Source organism: Anthonomus grandis, chromosome 10, assembly GCF_022605725.1.
Source record: "Anthonomus grandis grandis chromosome 10, icAntGran1.3, whole genome shotgun sequence".
NCBI lineage: Eukaryota > Metazoa > Arthropoda > Insecta > Coleoptera > Curculionidae > Anthonomus > Anthonomus grandis.
In genome coordinates, this window is record NC_065555.1 from 4,135,278 (window position 1) to 4,154,139 (window position 18,862).

Consider the following 18,862-nt stretch of genomic DNA (forward strand, 5'->3'; position numbering starts at 1 on the left):
CGTTGATATAACATGAAATTTCTAATTCTAGCAAGGTGCAACAAAAGTATCTTATTTATTTAAAAAATTTCAGATTTTTAAGTTCTTTAGTTCAAATTACGAAAAATCAATAAGCCTGTATAATACATATTTTATTCAAGACATCGAAGTTTCGAATATAGATGGGCCACCCTATATTGTATAAAATCATTTTATTCATTAACGGTCTCTGACTTTATATTAGGTTTTATTTATAATCCTAATAAAACAGTGGGTGTTTTATTACATATAACCTGTTTTTATTATGCGATTAAAAAAAAAACGAACACTTTTGTTATAGGGAGGTCGTAAAATCGAAAATATCTGATGAAGAAGGGCGAATAAAAAGGGTTTATTGCCTAAAAATGTTGAACAGAGGGTGTGGGTGTAAAGCCACGCCCTAGGATAATTTTTAAATAAATAAAATCTAATAAAAAAGTGCCTATAGGAAATTTTTTTGAGAGTCATTTATTTAACGAGAAAAAAACAGTTATTTCAATGTTTGCTATTACCAACATTAAATAAAAAACCCTTAAACCAAAAGGGTGGTATTGTATACAGGGTTATGTATGGCACCGGGAGAATTAGAATATTTTTCCAAGCAGAGTATTTAATTTCCCTTTTACAAGGGAAATCCGGGCTGAAGGGCGGTCGGGGTGGGGGAGGGAGAGGAGGGTGGCCCAGCGAAAACTTCCACGGAATTCTGTCAAAATTATAAAATACGATCCCTTAAGGGCCGCGCCCTAACGCGAATAAGGGTCCTCTCGTAAATTCTCGGATGTGAATACATATAGATACGTTCAGACGCGGTGCATACGTAAAATGACTCGTGCGCATCATTTATCATCGATGTTTTTGGGAAATCTTTTTATTTAAAAAAAAAAAGAAAAAAACTTTGTTTTTCAATTGGTGGTTTTTGAAGGGAATCTCTGGGGTAGATGAGAGAATGTGTGTAAAAACGAAACGCTTTAAAAAGTTCTGATTCTCAAGTTTTTCAATGGATTATCTTAATTTATTTAATAAAAAAAATTCACAAAATATATCTTTTAAGTGTCTGGAAAACTTTTTCTCCCAAATCAATGAAGAGGATCCATTAGAAAAAAATCTTTTAAATGCCTGGAAAAATTGCGTTTTTTTAATTAAAGAAAAAACCTTCTAGAATAATTTAACGAGGAAAATCAAATGAAATAGATTGTTTAAATGTCTGGAAAAATTATTGTTTTTTTTTTTATGAAATTCTGTATAAAAAATCTGTTGAAAAGGTTCTTTTAAGAGCCTACAAAAAAATCTAGAATCTAAAAAATTTTAAATATGCCTGGAAAACCCTTTTTTTCTTCAAATTAATGGAAAATTGCCTTTTTTTCACGAAGTAGAAAATCCAGAACATCATCTTTTATGTACCTAGAAAAATGATTTTTTTTTATGTGAATAAAAGAAAATCCTATTAAAAAATTAATTCATGTATTAATTGATGAAAAGAATCTATTGGAAAAATTAATAAACATTTATTTTTTCAGGCACTCAAAACTATTTTGACTAATGAATAATTGTCTTCAAATTAATGAAAAGAATCCATTGGAAATATTAATTAAAATATAGTTTTCTAAGCCCTTGAGGGATTTACTTCAGAAGAACTTTAACCTAAATTAATATTTTCACTAAAAAAAAAAATAGTGTTCCAGGCACTTGGAAAAACTCGTTAATGGATTTTCGTCTTTAACTTTTATTGTTTTCTCTTAATTAATTTGAAAAAAAATTTGAGGGTCTTGAAAACTGCTTCTGTAATTTAAAAAAAACAATTTTCCAGGCACTTGAAATATATTACTTATCGGATTTTCTTCATTAAATTAATAAAAATTAATTTTTCCAGGCACTTAACAGAACTTTTTTAATGAATTTTCTTAATTAATTACATTAAAATCACTCTTATTCCAGGCACTTGAGAGATCCATTTCATTAAATTTTCCTCATTAAATTAATAAAAATTAATTTTTCCAGGCACTTGACAGAACTTTTTCAATGGATTTTCTTAAGTGTGAAATAATTGATTTTCATGAAATTAATTAAGAAAATTCATTAAAAAAGTTCATTTAAGTGCCTGGAAAAATTAATTTTTATTAATTTAATTAGAAAAATTTAATGAAATGGATCTCTCAAGTGCCTTGAGTTTTAATGAAATTAATTAAAAAATTCCACTCAAAAAATTCATTCAAATGCCCGGAAAAAATTATTTTTATTAATTTAATTTAAAATATCTAATGAAATAGATTATCAAGTGCCTGGAAAATTAATTTTCATTAATTTAATGAGAAAAATTTAATGAAATGGATCCCTCAAGTGCCTGGAATAAATGATTTTCATGTCATTAATTAAGAAAATCCATTGAGAAAGTTCTTTCAAGTGCCTGAAAAAATTGATAAAATCATTGAAGAAAATCTATTAAACAAGTTTTTTTAATCATCTAGAATAATTGATTTTCATAAAATTAATTAAGAAAATTCATTGAAAAGGTTCTTTTAAGTGCCTGGAAAAATTAATTTTTATTAATTTAATGAGGAAAATTTAATGAAATGGATTTCTCAAGTTCCTCAAATAATTGATTTTCATGAAATTAATTAAGATAATGCTTTAAAAAATTCTTTCAAGTGCCTGAAAAAAAATATTTTAATTAATTTAATGAGAAATGTGTGACGAAATTGATTATCAAATGCCTGGAAAAATAAATTTTTATTAATATAATGAGAAAAATTTAATAAAATGGATATTTCAAGTTCCAGGAATAAGTGGGTTTCATTTAATTAATTATGAAAAGGTTCAAGTGCCGAGAAAATTAATTTTCATGAAATTAATTAAGATAATTCATTAAAAAAAATTCTTTCAAGTGCCTGGAAAAAAATATTTTAATTAATTTAATGAGAAATATCTGACGAAATTGATGATTATCAAGTGCCTTGAAAAATTAATTTTTATTAATTTAATGATGATGAAATGGATCTCTCAAGTGCCTGGAATAGGTGAGTGTCATGTAATTAATTTCATAATTAATGAAAATCTATTGAAAAGGTTCTTTCAAGTGCCGGAAAAATTAATTTTCATGAAATGAATAATTAAAATAATTCATTAAAAAATTTCGTTCAAGTGCCTGGAAAAATTAATTTTTATTAATATAATGAGAAAAATTTAATAAAATGGATATTTCAAGTTCCTGGAATAAATGATTTTCATGTAATTAATTAAGAAAATCCATTGAAAAAGTTCTCTTAATGCCTGAAAATATTAATTTTTATTAATTTAATTAGAAAAATATACTGAGATGGGTCCTTGAAGTGCCTTGCATTTTCATGAAATTAATTAAGAAAATTCACTTAAAAAAGTGCCTGGAAAAATTAATTTTTATTAATTTAATGAAAAAAAAAATTAATCAAATGGATCTCTGAAGTGCCTGGAATAAGTGATTTTCATGTCATTAATTAAGAAAATTCATTAAAAAAGTTCATTTAAGTGCCTAGAAAAATTAACTTTCATTAATTTAATTAGAAAAGTATAATGAAATGGGTGCTTAAAGTGTCTTGAATTTTCATGTACTTAATTAAGAAAATTAAAAATGAAAAAGTCCTTTCAAGTGCCTGAAAAAAATAATATTACTCAAGGTAATAAAAAAAGCGAGAAAAAAAATATTTCAAGTATCTAAAAAACTTGACTTTTCGAACGTGCTGGGATTCTTTAAAGTAATGAAAAAAATTCTTTTAATTGCCTGGAAAATTACCTTTTATTAATTTAATGAAAATAGTCCAATTATGAATGAAATTAGAATGTCAGGAGCCTGGAAAAATTAATTTGCATTATATTAATTAATAAAATCCAATACGTCAGTTCTTTCAAGTGCCTGGAAAACTTTTTCTTAAAATTAACGAAAAGACTACATTGGATAACTAATTAATATTAATTTTTCCAGACCGTTGAAAGATCGCCTTTAGAGAGATTTTCGCCTAAAATTAACTCCTTTAGTTTAAAAAATTTTCCAGGCTCTAGAAATATCGTTTTCTCTTAATTCATTTTTTTAAAAAATGCAGGGTCTTGAAAGCTACTTTTTCTGGATTTTCTCACGTATTTAAAGAAAAAAACAATTTTTCCAAGCATTTGAAATATATTACTTATCGGATTTTCTTCATTAAAACAATGATACTTACATAATTATTTAATAAAATCCAATAAAAAAAGTTCTTCCAAGTGCATTTTATATAATTTAATGAGAAAATTCCAATGAAAGATTATCAAGTGCCAGGAAAAGTTGATATAAAAGAAAACGCATTAGAAAAGTTGTTCCAAATGCCTGGAAATAGTCGTTTTCAGTAATTTAATGAGGAAAATTTAATAAGAAACAGATTATCAAGTGCCTAGAATAATTGATTTTCATATAATTAATTAAGAAAATCCATTGAAAAAGTTCTTGTAAGTGCCTGAAAAAATCGATTTTAATTAATTTAATTAGAAAAATTTAATGAAATGGATCCTTGAAATGCCTTGAATTTTCATGAAATTAATTAATTAAATCCACTAAAAAAACGCCTGGAAAAAATTACTTGAACTAATTTAATGAGAAATATCTGACGAAATAGATTATCAGGTGCCTGGAAAATTAATTTTTATTAATTCAATAAGAAAAATTTAATGAAATGGATCTCTTAAGTGCCTGGAATAAGTGATTTTCATGTAATTAATTAAGAAAATCCATTGAAAAAGGTCTTTCAAGTGCCTGGAAAAATGGATGAAATCATTGAAGAAAATCTAATTAAGATAATTTATTAAAAAATTTCTTCCATTTTAATTTTTATTAATTTAATGAGGGAAATTTAATAAAATGGATCTCTCAAGTTCCGGAAATAAGTGAGTTTCATTTAATTAATTATGAAAATCTATTGAAAAGGTTCAAGTGCCGGGAAATTAATTTTCATGGAATTAATTAAGATAATTCATTAAAAAAAATTCTTTCAGGTGCCTGGAAGAAAAAAATATTTTAATTATTTTAATGAGAAATATGTGACGAAACTAATTATTAAATGCCTGGAAAAATTGATCTTCAATAATTTAATCAAGAAAATCCATTGAAAGGGTTTTTTCAAGTGCCTCAAATAATTGATTTTTATGTAATTAATTAGGATAATTCATTAAAAAATGTCTTTTAAAAGTGCCTGAAAAAAATTGTTTTCATTAATTAAATGAGAAATATCTGACGAAATTGATTATCAAGTGCCTGGAAAAATTAATTTTTATTAATTCAATGAAATGGATCTCTCAAGTGCCTGGAATAAGTGATTTTCATGTAATTAATTACGAAAAAGTTCTTTCAAGGGCCTGGAAAAATTGATTAATAATTATTTAGTGAGGAAAATTTAATACAATCGGTTTTTCAAGTGCCTGCAAAAAAAATTTAATTAATTTAATGAGAAATTTGTGACGAAATTAATTATCAAGTGCCTGTTTATCAAGTTCTTTCAAGTGCCGGAAAAAATTAATTATTATGAAATAAATTAAGATAATTCATTAAAAAGTGCCTGGAAAAATTAATTTTCATTAATATAATGAGAAAAATTTAATAAAATGGATCTCTCAACTTCCTGGAATAAGTGGGTTTCATTTAATTAATTATGAAAATCTATTGAAAAGATTCAAGTGCCGGGAAATTAATTTTCAAGAAATTAATTAATTCATTAAAAAAAATTCCTTCAGGTGCCTGGAATAAGTGATTTTCATGTAATTAATCAAGAAAATCAATTGAAAAATGTATTTCAAGTGCCTGGAAAAAAATATTTTAATTAATTTAATGAGAAATATCTGACGAAATTGATGATTATTAAGTACCTGGAAAAACTAATTTTGATTAATTTAATTATGATTTAATGAAATGGATCTCTCAAGTGCCTGGAATAAGTGATTTTCATGTAATTAATTAAGAAAATCCATTAAAAAAGTTCTTTCTAGGGACTGGAAAAAATTGATTATTAATCATTTAGTGAGCAAAGTTTAATACAATGGATCTTTTAAGTGCCTCAAATAATTCATTTTCATGAAATTAATTAAGATAATGCTTTAAAAAAATTCTTTCAAGTGCCTGGAAAAAATATTTTAATTAAATTAAATGATTAAATTAATGATGAAATGATTAAATTAAAATTAAATTAATGAGAAATATGTGACGAAATTGATTATCAAATACCTGGAAAAATTGATCTTCAATAATTTAATCAAGAAAATCTATTGAAAAGGTTTTTTCAAGTGCTTTAAATAATTGATTTTTAGTAATTAATTAAGAGAATTCATTAAAAATTGTCTTTCAAGGGGGCCTGAAAAAATTGTTTTCATTAATTTAATGAGAAATATCTGACGAAATTAATCATCAAATACCTGGAAAAATGAATTTTCATTAATTTAATCATGATTTAATGAAATTGATCTCCTGGTTCCTGGAATAGGTGAGTTTCATGTAATTAATTTTATAATTAATGAAAATCCATTGAAAAGGTTCTTTCAAGTGCCGGAAAAGTTAATTTTTATTAATATAATGAAAAAAAATTAATGAAATGGATCTCTAAAGTGCCTGGAAAAATTGATATTCAATAATTTAATCAAGAAAATCCATTGAAAAGATTTTTTCAAATGCCTTATATAATTGATTTTTAGTAATTAATTAAGATAATTCATTAAAAAATGTCTTTCAAAAGTGCCTGAAAAAATTGTTTTCATTAATTTAATGAGAAATATCTGACGAAATAGATTATCAAATGCCTGGAAAAATTAATTTTTATTAATTTAATCATGATTTAATGAAATGGATCTCTTGGTTCCTGGAATAGGTGAGTTTCATGCAATTAATTTCATAATTAATGAAAATCCATTGAAAAGGTTCTTTCAAGTGCCGGAAAAATTAATTTTTATTAACATAATGAAAAAAAATTAATGAAATAGATCTCTTAAGTGCCTGGAAAAATTGGTCTTCAATAATTTAATCAAGAAATACCATTGAAAAGGTTTTTTCAAGTGCCTTAAATAATTGATTTTTAGTAATTAATTAAGATAATTCATTAAAAAATGTCTTTCAAAAGTGCCTGAAAAAATTGTTTTCATTAATTTAATGAGAAATATCTGACGAAATAGATTATCAAATGCCTGGAAAAATTAATTTTTATTAATTTAATCATGATTTAATGAAATGGATCTCTTGGTTCCTGGAATAGGTGAGTTTCATGCAATTAATTTCATAATTAATGAAAATCCATTGAAAAGGTTCTTTCAAGTGCCGGAAAATTAATTTTCATGAAATTAATTAAGATAATTCATTAAAAAAAATTCTTTCAAGTGCCTGGAAAAATTAATTTTTATTCATTTAATGGTGATTTAATGAAATGGATCTCTCAAGTTCCTGGAATAAGTGAGTTTCATTTAATTAATTATAAATATTCATTAAAAAAAATTCTTTCAAGTCCCTGGAAAAATTAATTTTTATTAACATTTGAAAAGATTTTTTCAAATGCCTTATATAATTGATTTTTAGTAATTAATTAAGATAATTCATTAAAAAATGTCTTTCAAAAGTGCCTGAAAAAAATTGTTTTCATTAATTTAATGAGAAATATCTGACAAAATAAATTATCAAGTCCCTGGAAAATTAATTTTCATTAATTTAATGAGGAAAATTAAATGAAATGGGTCCTTGAAGTGCTTTGAATTTTAATAAAATTAATTAAAAAAATCCACTCAAAAATTCATTCAAATGCCTGGAAAAAATATTTTAATTAATTTAATGAGAAGTTTATGACGAGATAGATTATAAAGTGCCTGGAAAATTAATTTTCATTAATTTAATGAAGAAAATTTAATGAAATAGATCTTTCAAGTGCCTGGAATAAATGATTTTCATGTAATTAATTAAGAAATTCCATTGAAAAAGTTCTTTCAAGTGCCTGGAAAAAAATATTTTAATTAATATAATAAGAAATTACTGACGAAATAGATTATCAAGTGCCTGGAAAATTAATTTTCAATAATTTAATAAGGAAAATTTAATTAAATGGATTTTTCAAGTGCCTGGAATAAATGATTTTCATGTAATTAATTAAGAAAATTCATTGAAAAAATTCTTTCAAGTGCCTGGAATAAGTGATTTTCATGAAATGAATAAGGAAAATTGATTGAAAAAGTTCTTTCAAGTGCCTGGAAAAAAATATTTCAATTAATTTAATGCGGAAAATTTAATGAAATGGATCTCTCATGTGTCTGGAATAAGTGATTTTCATGAAATTAATTAAGAAAATTGACTGAAAAAGTTCTTTCAAGTGCCTGGAAAAAAATATTTTAATTAATTTAATGAGAAATTTCTGACGAAATAGATTATCAAGTGCCTGGAAAATTAATTTTCATTAATTTAATGAGGAAAATTTAATAAAATAGATCTTTTAAGTGTCTGGAATAAATTATTTTCATGTAATTTATTAAGAAAATTCATTGAAAAATTCTTTCAAGTGCCTGGAAAAAATATTTTAATTAATTCAATGAGAAATTTCTGACGAAATAGATTATCAAGTGCCTGGAAAATTAATTTTCATTAATTTAATAAGGAAAATTTAATTAAATGGATTTTTCAAGTGCCTGGAATAAGTGATTTTCATGTAATTAATTAAGAAAATTGACTGAAAAATTTCTTTCAAGTGCCTGGAAAAAATATTTTAATTAATTTAATGAGAAATATCTGACGAAATTGATTATCAAATGCCTGGAAAATTAATTTTAATTAATTTAATGAGGAAAATTTAATGAAGTGGATCTCTCATGTTCCTGGAATAAGTGATTTTCATGGAATTAACTAAGAAAATTGACTGAAAAAGTTCTTTCAAGTGCCTGGAAAAAAATATTTTAATTAATTTAATGAGAAATTTCTGACGAAATAGATTATCAAGTGCCTGGAAAATTAATTTTCATTAATTTAATAAGGAAAATTTAATTAAATGGATTTTTCAAGTGCCTGGAAAAAAATATTTTCATTAATTTAATGAAGAAAATTTAATGAAATGGATCTTGCATGTGCCTGGAATAAGTGATTTTCATGTAATTAATTAAGAAAATTGACTGAAAAAGTTCTTTTAAGTGCCTGAAAAAAAATATTTTAATTAATTTAATGAGAAATTTCTGACGAAATAGATTATCAAGTGCCTGGAAAATTAATTTTCATTAATTTAATGAGGAAAATTTAATTAAATGGATTTTTCAAGTGCCTGGAAAAAAATATTTTCATTAATTTAATAAGGAAAATTTAATTAAATGGATTTTTCAAGTGCCTGGAAAAAATATTTTAATTAATTCAATGAGAAATTTCTGACGAAATAGATTATCAAGTGCCTGGAAAATTAATTTTCATTAATTTAATAAGGAAAATTTAATGAAATGGATCTCTCATGTGCCTGGAATAAGTGATTTTCATGTAATTAATTAAGAAAATTCATTGAAAAAATTCTTTCAAGTGCCTGGAAAAAATATTGTAATTAATTCATTGAGAAATATCTGACGAAATAGATTATCAAGTGCCTGGAAAATTCATTTTCATTAATTTAATGAGAAAAATTTAATGAAATGGATCCCTCAAGTGCCTGGAATAAGTGATTTTTATGTAATTAATTAAAAAAATCCATTTAAAAAATTTTTTCAAGTGCCTGGAAAAAAATATTTTAATTAATTTAATGAGAAATATCTGACGAAATTGATTATCAAATGCCTGGAAAATTAATTTTAATTAATTTAATGAGGAAAATTTAATGAAGTGGATCTCTCATGTTCCTGGAATAAGTGATTTTCATGGAATTAACTAAGAAAATTGACTGAAAAAGTTCTTTCAAGTGCCTGGAAAAAAATATTTTAAATAATTTAATGAGAAATTTCTGACGAAATAGATTATCAAGTGTCTGGAAAATTAATTTTCATTAATTTAATAAGGAAAATTTAATTAAATGGATTTTTCAAGTGCCTGGAAAAAAATATTTTCATTAATTTAATGAGGAAAATTTAATGAAATGGATCTCTCATGTGCCTGGAATAAATGATTTTCATGTAATTAATTAAGAAAATTCATTGAAAAAATTCTTTCAAGTGCCTGGAAAATTAATTTTCATTAATTTAATGAAGAAAATTTAATGAAATGGATCTCGCATGTGCCTGGAATAAGTGATTTTCATGAAATTACTTAAGAAAATTGATTGAAAAAGTTCTTTCAACTGCCTGGAAAAAATATTTTAATTAATTTAATGAGAAATTTATGACGAGATAGATTATCAAGTGCCTGGAAAATTAATTTTCATTAATTTAATAAGGAAAATTTAATTAAATGGATTTTTCAAGTGCCTGGAAAAAATATTTTAATTCAATGAGAAATTTCTGACGAAATAGATTATCAAGTGCCTGGAAAATTAATTTTCATTAATTTAATGAAATAGATCTTTCAAGTGCCTGGAATAAATGATTTTCATGTAATTAATTAAGAAAATTCATTGAAAAAATTCTTTCAAGTGTCTGGAAAAAAATATTTTAATTAATTTAATGAGAAATTTCTGACGAAAATGATTATCAAGTGCCTGGAAAATTAATTTTCATTAATTTAATGAAATAAATCTTTCACGTGCCTGGAATAAATGATTTTCATGTAGTAATTAATTAAGATAATCCACTTAAAAAAGTTCCTCCAAGTGCCTGGAGATATTAATTTTCACTAATTTAATGAAACAGTTCTCTCAACTGCCTGGAAAAATCAATCTTTATTAATTTAGCGAAATGTAGCTATAATTGTCTGGAATTTTATTTTAAGCTTATGAAGAAAATCCAATTAAAAAAAATGAGTTCGAGGGTCCGGAAAAGGTCTTTTTCCTTCAAATTAATGAAAAAAATCAATTTTCCAGGTTTAATGGTGACATTTTTTTCTGGATTTTTTTTTCATTCAAGAAAATTCTTTTTTTTCTGAGGCATTCAAAAAAACATTTTCATTAAGATTTTCTTCTAAGGTAAATTTTTTTTTTTTCCAAATTTCCTTCATTAACTTGACAGAAAACAATTTTTCCAGGCACCTGAAAGAACTTTTCCAACGGATTTTCTTTATTAACTTGACCAGAAAAAGGTTTTTCAGGCATTTAAAATAATTGTTCTACCGAATTTTCTTTATAACCCTAAGAAATTTTCCAGGCATTCAAATGACTTTAAAAAAAATTCCCAGGCAGTTTTCTCTTGGATTTTTTTCAATTTACTCTATCCAAGGATTTCCTGGATCTCAAAATTAAGTACTCACTTCTAAATTTTTACCCAATAAGACCCTTTCCATTCACCAGTACCCAATTAAAGAACCTTAAAAATTCTTATTAAAAATACTGTCATAATTTATTGCTTCTATACGAAATTATAAAGAAAATAAATTTTTAAGGTTATTACCACTTATACTTTGACTTGAATTAATATACTCTTTAGAATTTTTTAAACTAAGAATATAGCAGTACTAGCAATAATGTAAAAGGTACTTTATCAGGAGAACAGGAAGAAGGAACCTATAAAAAATTTCATAAGTTAATAAGACACTTAAAAGCAAAAAAGGGGATAACTTAGACCCTGATTTATTCAGTAGGACCCCTTTGCATTTTAACAACCAATACAGCGTTCCCCTTTAAAAATACCCCGTTTCCTTATACGAGCCCTTATGCATTATTAACCCTCACATGCATATCTTATACGATCCTTATGTAACCTTAAAAAAACCACCCCCTGTGGGGTATCTAACTCCTGATAGTAAAGTTTAACGGCTTTTCGCACCTTACATCGAACGCGTTTAGGGGGAAAGTAGGTTTTCTTTTTGCTATACAAGGTGATCCTGAAATAGAACCTTGGATGCCTTTTTTTTTACCTGTGCGAAATGTTTTCCCTCGAGGGTGTCCTGCTGGTGGGTGGCGGCATCCGTCTCTTAGGGCTGCAACTGGGTCTCCTCACGGTCGTGTGATACGGGTATATACAAGAGGTGGAGATGTTGGTACCGCTGGTGGATAATAGTCGGTTGGTCATGAATCTACTGGAGAATGTTGACGTTTATATATAATGAGAGTATTGTTTAGGAAGCCCACAAATGATGGTAATTAATGACATATATTTATCTTACCTGTGGGTATCGAACACGTACTGGGGCCTCTTCATAACCAAAAGTCTCGGCAAGATGTGGATGAAAACGCGTTTTACCCACGGTGACATCCGGTGGGTCTGTGGTGACCGGAAGTGGACGTTTAGCACCACCACGGTCACACATATACTGGAAGAAATTAATAAATGCGATGTCAATTTCCCATGGAAAAAATACTTCAATTTCCCCCCCAAATTGAGTGACAGCGAGAGTTAAAAGTCGCCACAAATTTAATTTTTACAATCTCGGAAGTTCATAACTGAAACGTTAAAATTAATTAAATAAACGGCTTAGGAGGGAGATTTAATTATTCCCACTTTTCTGGAAGTTTTATCCCTTGTTCAGTTGATGTTTTGAAACGTTAATTCTGGTTGTTTATATGCATATACAGTGCTTTTCATTAATATCCGCCCTACTCTTTATTTTTTGAACGGCGGATCAATTAAAAAAATTTAAGTTTGACGTAATGCAATTGATAAATGAACACTATATTTTAAGGCAAAATTGACACATGAAAATTTCAGCATATAAAAAAAGTCTAGAGGTGTCAAATCTGGCGAGCGAGCTGGCCATTCTACAGGTCCACAACGGCTATTTGAAGCAAAATTGATGATTTACGACAGACAATAACGAATATTTGTAAAAATATCGATGTTGGTGCATTTGAAAACGTTCGGTGTGAAATTTCGGACCAGCTGTTCTTGTGTCAAGAAGTTCAAGGCAACCATTTCCAGCATCTTCTCAATTGAACTCAGTGTATTTATTCAAGTTAAATGTTAATGTATTCAGGTAACTATTAGATGTACCACCATTTTGTAGTAGGTAAAGATATTGAATTTATATTCTACGGGTATAAAGTAATCGTCAGGAGCTTCAAAATTATGTGCCACAAGACCATCCTTTACTCCAGCACTGTATATACAATGTGGGTTTCTGAAGTTTGGAAAAAGTCCTTTTTTTTGTATATTTTAGGATAAATGGGAATTCCGAATTATTGCGAGTTTTTAATCCAGAAGAGTTATATTTCCTTGCCTTCTGTCGTGCTTTTGAATTTCTAGTATATCTCAAAAACCCGTTTGAGCAAAGTATGTACACCTTGTAACCAAATATACAGAAAAATGTTCCAGGAAATCACTCAAAAAACCCTGGAGTTGTTTTATCAACTTCCACTGCCTGAAAGAATTGAGTTTAGGTAAATTTTACTCCAGGCAGTTGAATGTGAAGAAATTCCAAACGTTACGATGCTCTCAACTGCCTGGAAAAATTTAAAAAAAGATTTTTCAAGTCTTGGAAGTTGAATAAAAAAAATTGGGATTCCAAGGACAAAGTGCTCATATCTCTGAAACTAAGAGAGTTAGAGATGCGAAAATTGGAACATAGATTCTTCTGATAAATTCATTCGGCACCTATTTCAGGGTTTTCCCCAAATAATTTTAAAAGTAGCGTTATTACTCTTGCAAGTTGACTTAAAAAAAATTCTTTTAAAAAAATTGGGATTCCAGGGACAAAGTACTCATATCTCTGAAACTAAGAGAGTTAGAGATTTGAAAATTGGAACGCAGCTTCTTCTAATAAATTCATTGGACACCTATTTCAGGGTTTTCCCCAAATAATTTTAAAAGTAGCGTTATCACTCTTGGAAGTTGAATTAAAAAAATTCTTTTAAAAAAATTGGGATTCCAGGGACAAAGTGCTCATATCTCTGAAACTAAGAGAGTTAAAGATGTGAAAATGGGAACACAGATTCTTCTAATAAATTCATTGGACACCTATTTCAGGGTTTTCCTCAAATAATTTTAAAAGTAGCGTTATTACCCTTAGAAGTTAAATTTAAAAAAATCTTTTAAAAAAATTGGGATTCCAAGGACAAAGTGCTCATATCTCTGAAGCTAAGAGAGTTAGAGATGTGAAAATTGGAACACAGCTTCTTCTAATAAATTCATTGGACACCTATTTCAGGGTTTTCCCCAAATAATTTTAAAAGTACCGTTATTACTCTTGGAAGTTGAATTAAAAAAATTCTTTTAAAAAAATTGGGATTCCAAGGACAAAGTGCTCATATCTCTGAAACTAAGTGAGTTAGAGATGTGAAAATTGGAACACAGCTTCTTCTAATAAATTCATTGGACACCTATTTCAGGGTTTTTCCCAAATAATTTTAAAAGTAGCGTTATCACTCTTGGAAGTTGAATTTAAAAAATTCTTTGAAAAAAATTAGGATTCCAGGGACAAAGTGCTCATATCTCTGAAACTAAGAGAGTTAGAGATATGAAAACTGGAACACAGCTTCTTCTAATAAATTCATTGGACACCTATTTCAGGGTTTTCCCCAAATAATTTTAAAAGTAGCGTTATTACTCTTGGAAGTTGAATTAAAAAAATTCTTTTAAAAAAATTGGGATTCCAAGGACAAAGTGCTCATATCTCTGAAACTAAGTGAGTTAGAGATGTGAAAATTGGAACACAGCTTCTTCTAATAATTTCATTGGACACCTTTTTCAGGGTTTTCCCTAAATAATTTTAAAAGTAGCGTTATGACTCTTGGAAGTTAAATTAAAAAAATTCTTTAAAAAAAATTGGGATTCCAAGGACAAAGTGCTCATATCTCTGAAACTAAGAGAGTTAGAGATGTGGAAATTGGAACACAGCTTCTTCTAATAAATTCATTGGACACCTTTTTCAGGGTTTTCCCTAAATAATTTTAAAAGTAGCGTTATCACTCTTGGAAGTTGAATTTAAAAAATTCTTCTAAAAAAATTCGGATTCCAGGGACAAAGTGCTCATATCTCTGAAACTAAGAGAGTTAAAGATGTGAAAATGGGAACACAGATTCTTCTAATAAATTCATTGGACACCTATTTCAGGGTTTTCCTCAAATAATTTTAAAAGTAGCGTTATTACCCTTAGAAGTTAAATTTAAAAAAATCTTTTAAAAAAATTGGGATTCCAAGGACAAAGTGCTCATATCTCTGAAGCTAAGAGAGTTAGAGATGTGAAAATTGGAACACAGCTTCTTCTAATAAATTCATTGGACACCTATTTCAGGGTTTTCCCCAAATAATTTTAAAAGTACCGTTATTACTCTTGGAAGTTGAATTAAAAAAATTCTTTTAAAAAAATTGGGATTCCAAGGACAAACTGCTCATATCTCTGAAACTAAGTGAGTTAGAGATGTGAAAATTGGAACACAGCTTCTTCTAATAAATTCATTGGACACCTATTTCAGGGTTTTTCCCAAATAATTTTAAAAGTAGCGTTATCACTCTTGGAAGTTGAATTTAAAAAATTCTTTGAAAAAAATTAGGATTCCAGGGACAAAGTGCTCATATCTCTGAAACTAAGAGAGTTAGAGATATGAAAACTGGAACACAGCTTCTTCTAATAAATTCATTGGACACCTATTTCAGGGTTTTCCCCAAATAATTTTAAAAGTAGCGTTATTACTCTTGGAAGTTGAATTAAAAAAATTCTTTTAAAAAAATTGGGATTCCAAGGACAAAGTGCTCATATCTCTGAAACTAAGTGAGTTAGAGATGTGAAAATTGGAACACAGCTTCTTCTAATAATTTCATTGGACACCTTTTTCAGGGTTTTCCCTAAATAATTTTAAAAGTAGCGTTATGACTCTTGGAAGTTAAATTAAAAAAATTCTTTAAAAAAAATTGGGATTCCAAGGACAAAGTGCTCATATCTCTGAAACTAAGAGAGTTAGAGATGTGGAAATTGGAACACAGCTTCTTCTAATAAATTCATTGGACACCTATTTCAGGGTTTTCCCTAAATAATTTTAAAAGTAGCGTTATCACTCTTGGAAGTTGAATTTAAAAAATTCTTCTAAAAAAATTCGGATTCCAGGGACAAAGTGCTCATATCTCTGAAACTAAGAGAGTTAGAGATGCGAAAATTGAAACATAGATTCTTCTGATAAATTCATTCGATACCTATTTTAGGGTTTTCCCCGAAATAATTTTAAAAGTAACGTTATCACTCTTAGAAGTTGAATTAAAAAAATTCTTTTAAAAAAATTGGGATTCCAAGGACAAAGTGCTCATATCTCTGAAACTAAGAGAGTTAGAGAAGTGAAAATTGGAACACAGCTTCTTCTAATAAATTCATTGGACACCTGTTTCAGGGTTTTCCCCAAATAATTTTAAAAGTAGCGTTATTATTCTTGGAAGTTGAATTTAAAAAATTCTTTTAAAAAAATTGGGATCCGGGGACCAAGTGCTCATATCTCTGAAACTAAGAGAGTTAGAGATGTGAAAATTGGAACACAGCTTCTTCTAATAAATTCATTGGACACCTGTTTCAGGGTTTGCCCCAAATAATTTTAGAAGTACCGTTATTACTCTTGGAAGTTGAATTTAAAAAATTCTTTTAAAAAAATTGGGATCCGGGGACAAAGTGCTCATATCTCTAAGACTAAGAGAGTTAGAGAAGTGAAAATTGGAACACAGCTTCTTCTAATAAATTCATTGGACACCTATTTCAGGGTTTTCCCCAAATAATTTTAAAAATAGCGTTATTACTCTTGGAATTTGAATTAAAAAAATTCTTTTAAAAAAAAATGGGATTCCAGGGACAAAGTGCTCATATCTCTGAAACTAAGAGAGTTAGAGATGCGAAAATTGGAACACAGCTTCTTCTAATAAATTCATTGGACACCTATTTCAGGGTTTTCCCCAAATAATTTTAAAAGTACCGTTATTACTCCTGGAAGTTGAATTTAAAAAATTCTTTAAAAAAAATTGGGATTCCAAGGACAAAGTGCTCATATCTCTGAAACTAAGAGAGTTAGAGATGCGAAAATTGGAACACAGCTTCTTCTAATAAATTCATTGGACACCTATTTCAGGGTTTTTCCAAAATAATTTTAAAAGGAGCGTTATTACTCTTGGAATTTGAATTAAAAAAATTCTTTTAAAAAAAAATGGGATTCCAGGGACAAAGTGCTCATATCTCTGAAACTAAGAGAGTTAGAGATGTAAAAATTGGAACACAGCTGCTTCTAATAAATTCATTGGACACCTATTTCAGGGTTTTCCCTAAATAATTTTAAAAGTAGCGTTATTACTCTTGGAAGTTGAATTAAAAAAATTCTTTAAAAAAAATTGGGATCCGGGGACAAAGTGCTCATATCTCTGAAACTAAGAGAGTTAGAAATGCGAAAATTGGAACATAGATTCTTCTAATAAATTCATTGGACACCTATTTCAGGGTTTTTACCAAATAATTTTAAACGTATCGTTATTACTCTTGGAATTTGAATTAAAAAAATTCTTTTAAAAAAATTTGGATTCCAAGGACTAAGTGCTCATATCTCTGAAACTAAGAGAGTTAGAGATGTGAAAATTGGAACACAGCTTCTTCTAATAAATTCATTGGACACCTATTTCAGGGTTTTCCCCAAATAATTTTAAAAGTAGCGTTATTACTCTTGGAATTTGAATTAAAAAAATTCTTTTAAAAAAATTGGGATTCCAAGGACAAAGTGCTCATATCTCTGAAACTAAGAGAGTTAGAGACGTGAAAATTGGAACACAGCTTCTTCTAATAAATTCATTGGACAACTATTTCAGGGTTTTCCCCAAATAATTTTAAAAGTAGCGTTATTACTCTTGGAAGTTGAATTAAAAAAATTCTTTAAAAAAAATTGGGATTCCAAGGACAAAGTGCTCATATCTCTGAAACTAAGAGAGTTAGAGATGTGAAAATTGGAACACAGCTTCATCTAATAAATTCATTGGACACCTATTTCAGGGTTTTCTCCAAATAATTTTTAAAAATAGCGTTATTACTCTTGGAAGTTGAATTTAAAAAATTATTTTAAAAAAATTGGGATCCGGGAACAAAGTGCTCATATCTCTGAAACTAAGAGAGTTAGAGATGTGCAGATTGGAACACAGCTTCTTCTAATAAATTCATTGAACACCTATTTCAGGGTTTTCCCCAAATAATTTTAAAAGTAGCGTTATTACTCTTGGGAGTTGAATTTAAAAAATTCTTTTAAAAAAATTGGGATTCCAAGGACAAAGTGCTCATATCTCTGAAACTAAGAGAGTTAGAGATATGAAAACTGGAACACAGCTTCTTCTAATAAATTCATTCGACACCTATTTCAGGGTTTTCCCTGACTCATTTTAAAAGTAGCGTTATTACTCTTGGAAGTTGAATTAAAAAAATTCTTTTAAAAAAATTGGGATTCCAAGGACAAAGTGCTCATATCTCTGAAACTAAGAGAGTTAGAGATGCGAACATTGGAACACAGCTTCTTCTAATAAATTCATTCCACACACATTTCAGGGTTTTTCCAAAATAATTTTAAAAGGAGCGTTATTACTCTTGGAATTTGAATTAAAAAAATTCTTTAAAAAAAAAATGGGATTCCAGGGACAAAGTGCTCATATCTCTGAAACTAAGAGAGTTAGAGATGTGAAAATTGGAACACAGCTTCTTCTAATAAATTCATTGAGAGACATTTCAGGGTTTTCCCCAAAAACTTTTAAAAAGTGTATCGTTGAGCATTTTATTACCAAATTTACACGTTCCTTTAAGACGCTCCACCTAAGAAGGCCAATTAGGAAAAAAATCTGTTATTTTATTTATTTATTTATTTATTTAACACAATACCTTTATACACCTACATAT

The 18,862-nt window shown here is 27.6% G+C and overlaps 1 protein-coding gene across 6 annotated transcripts in view; it reads right to left on the minus strand.

Annotated features, from left to right (window-relative positions):
* The window catches only part of LOC126740912 (acetylcholine receptor subunit alpha-like), a 141,706-nt gene that overhangs the window by 20,141 nt on the left and 102,703 nt on the right, over window positions 1–18,862 (minus strand). For 4 of the 6 annotated variants that reach the window (XM_050447100.1, XM_050447099.1, XM_050447097.1 and 1 more), the window contains 2 exons: window positions 12,197–12,343; window positions 11,948–12,109 (listed from right to left, as the gene is read on the minus strand). In XM_050447100.1, coding sequence (XP_050303057.1) covers window positions 11,948–12,109; window positions 12,197–12,343 — 309 coding nt within the window. The remainder of the gene's footprint in view (window positions 1–11,947; window positions 12,110–12,196; window positions 12,344–18,862) is intronic. The other 2 variants (XM_050447101.1, XM_050447098.1) reach the window with 1 other exon arrangement.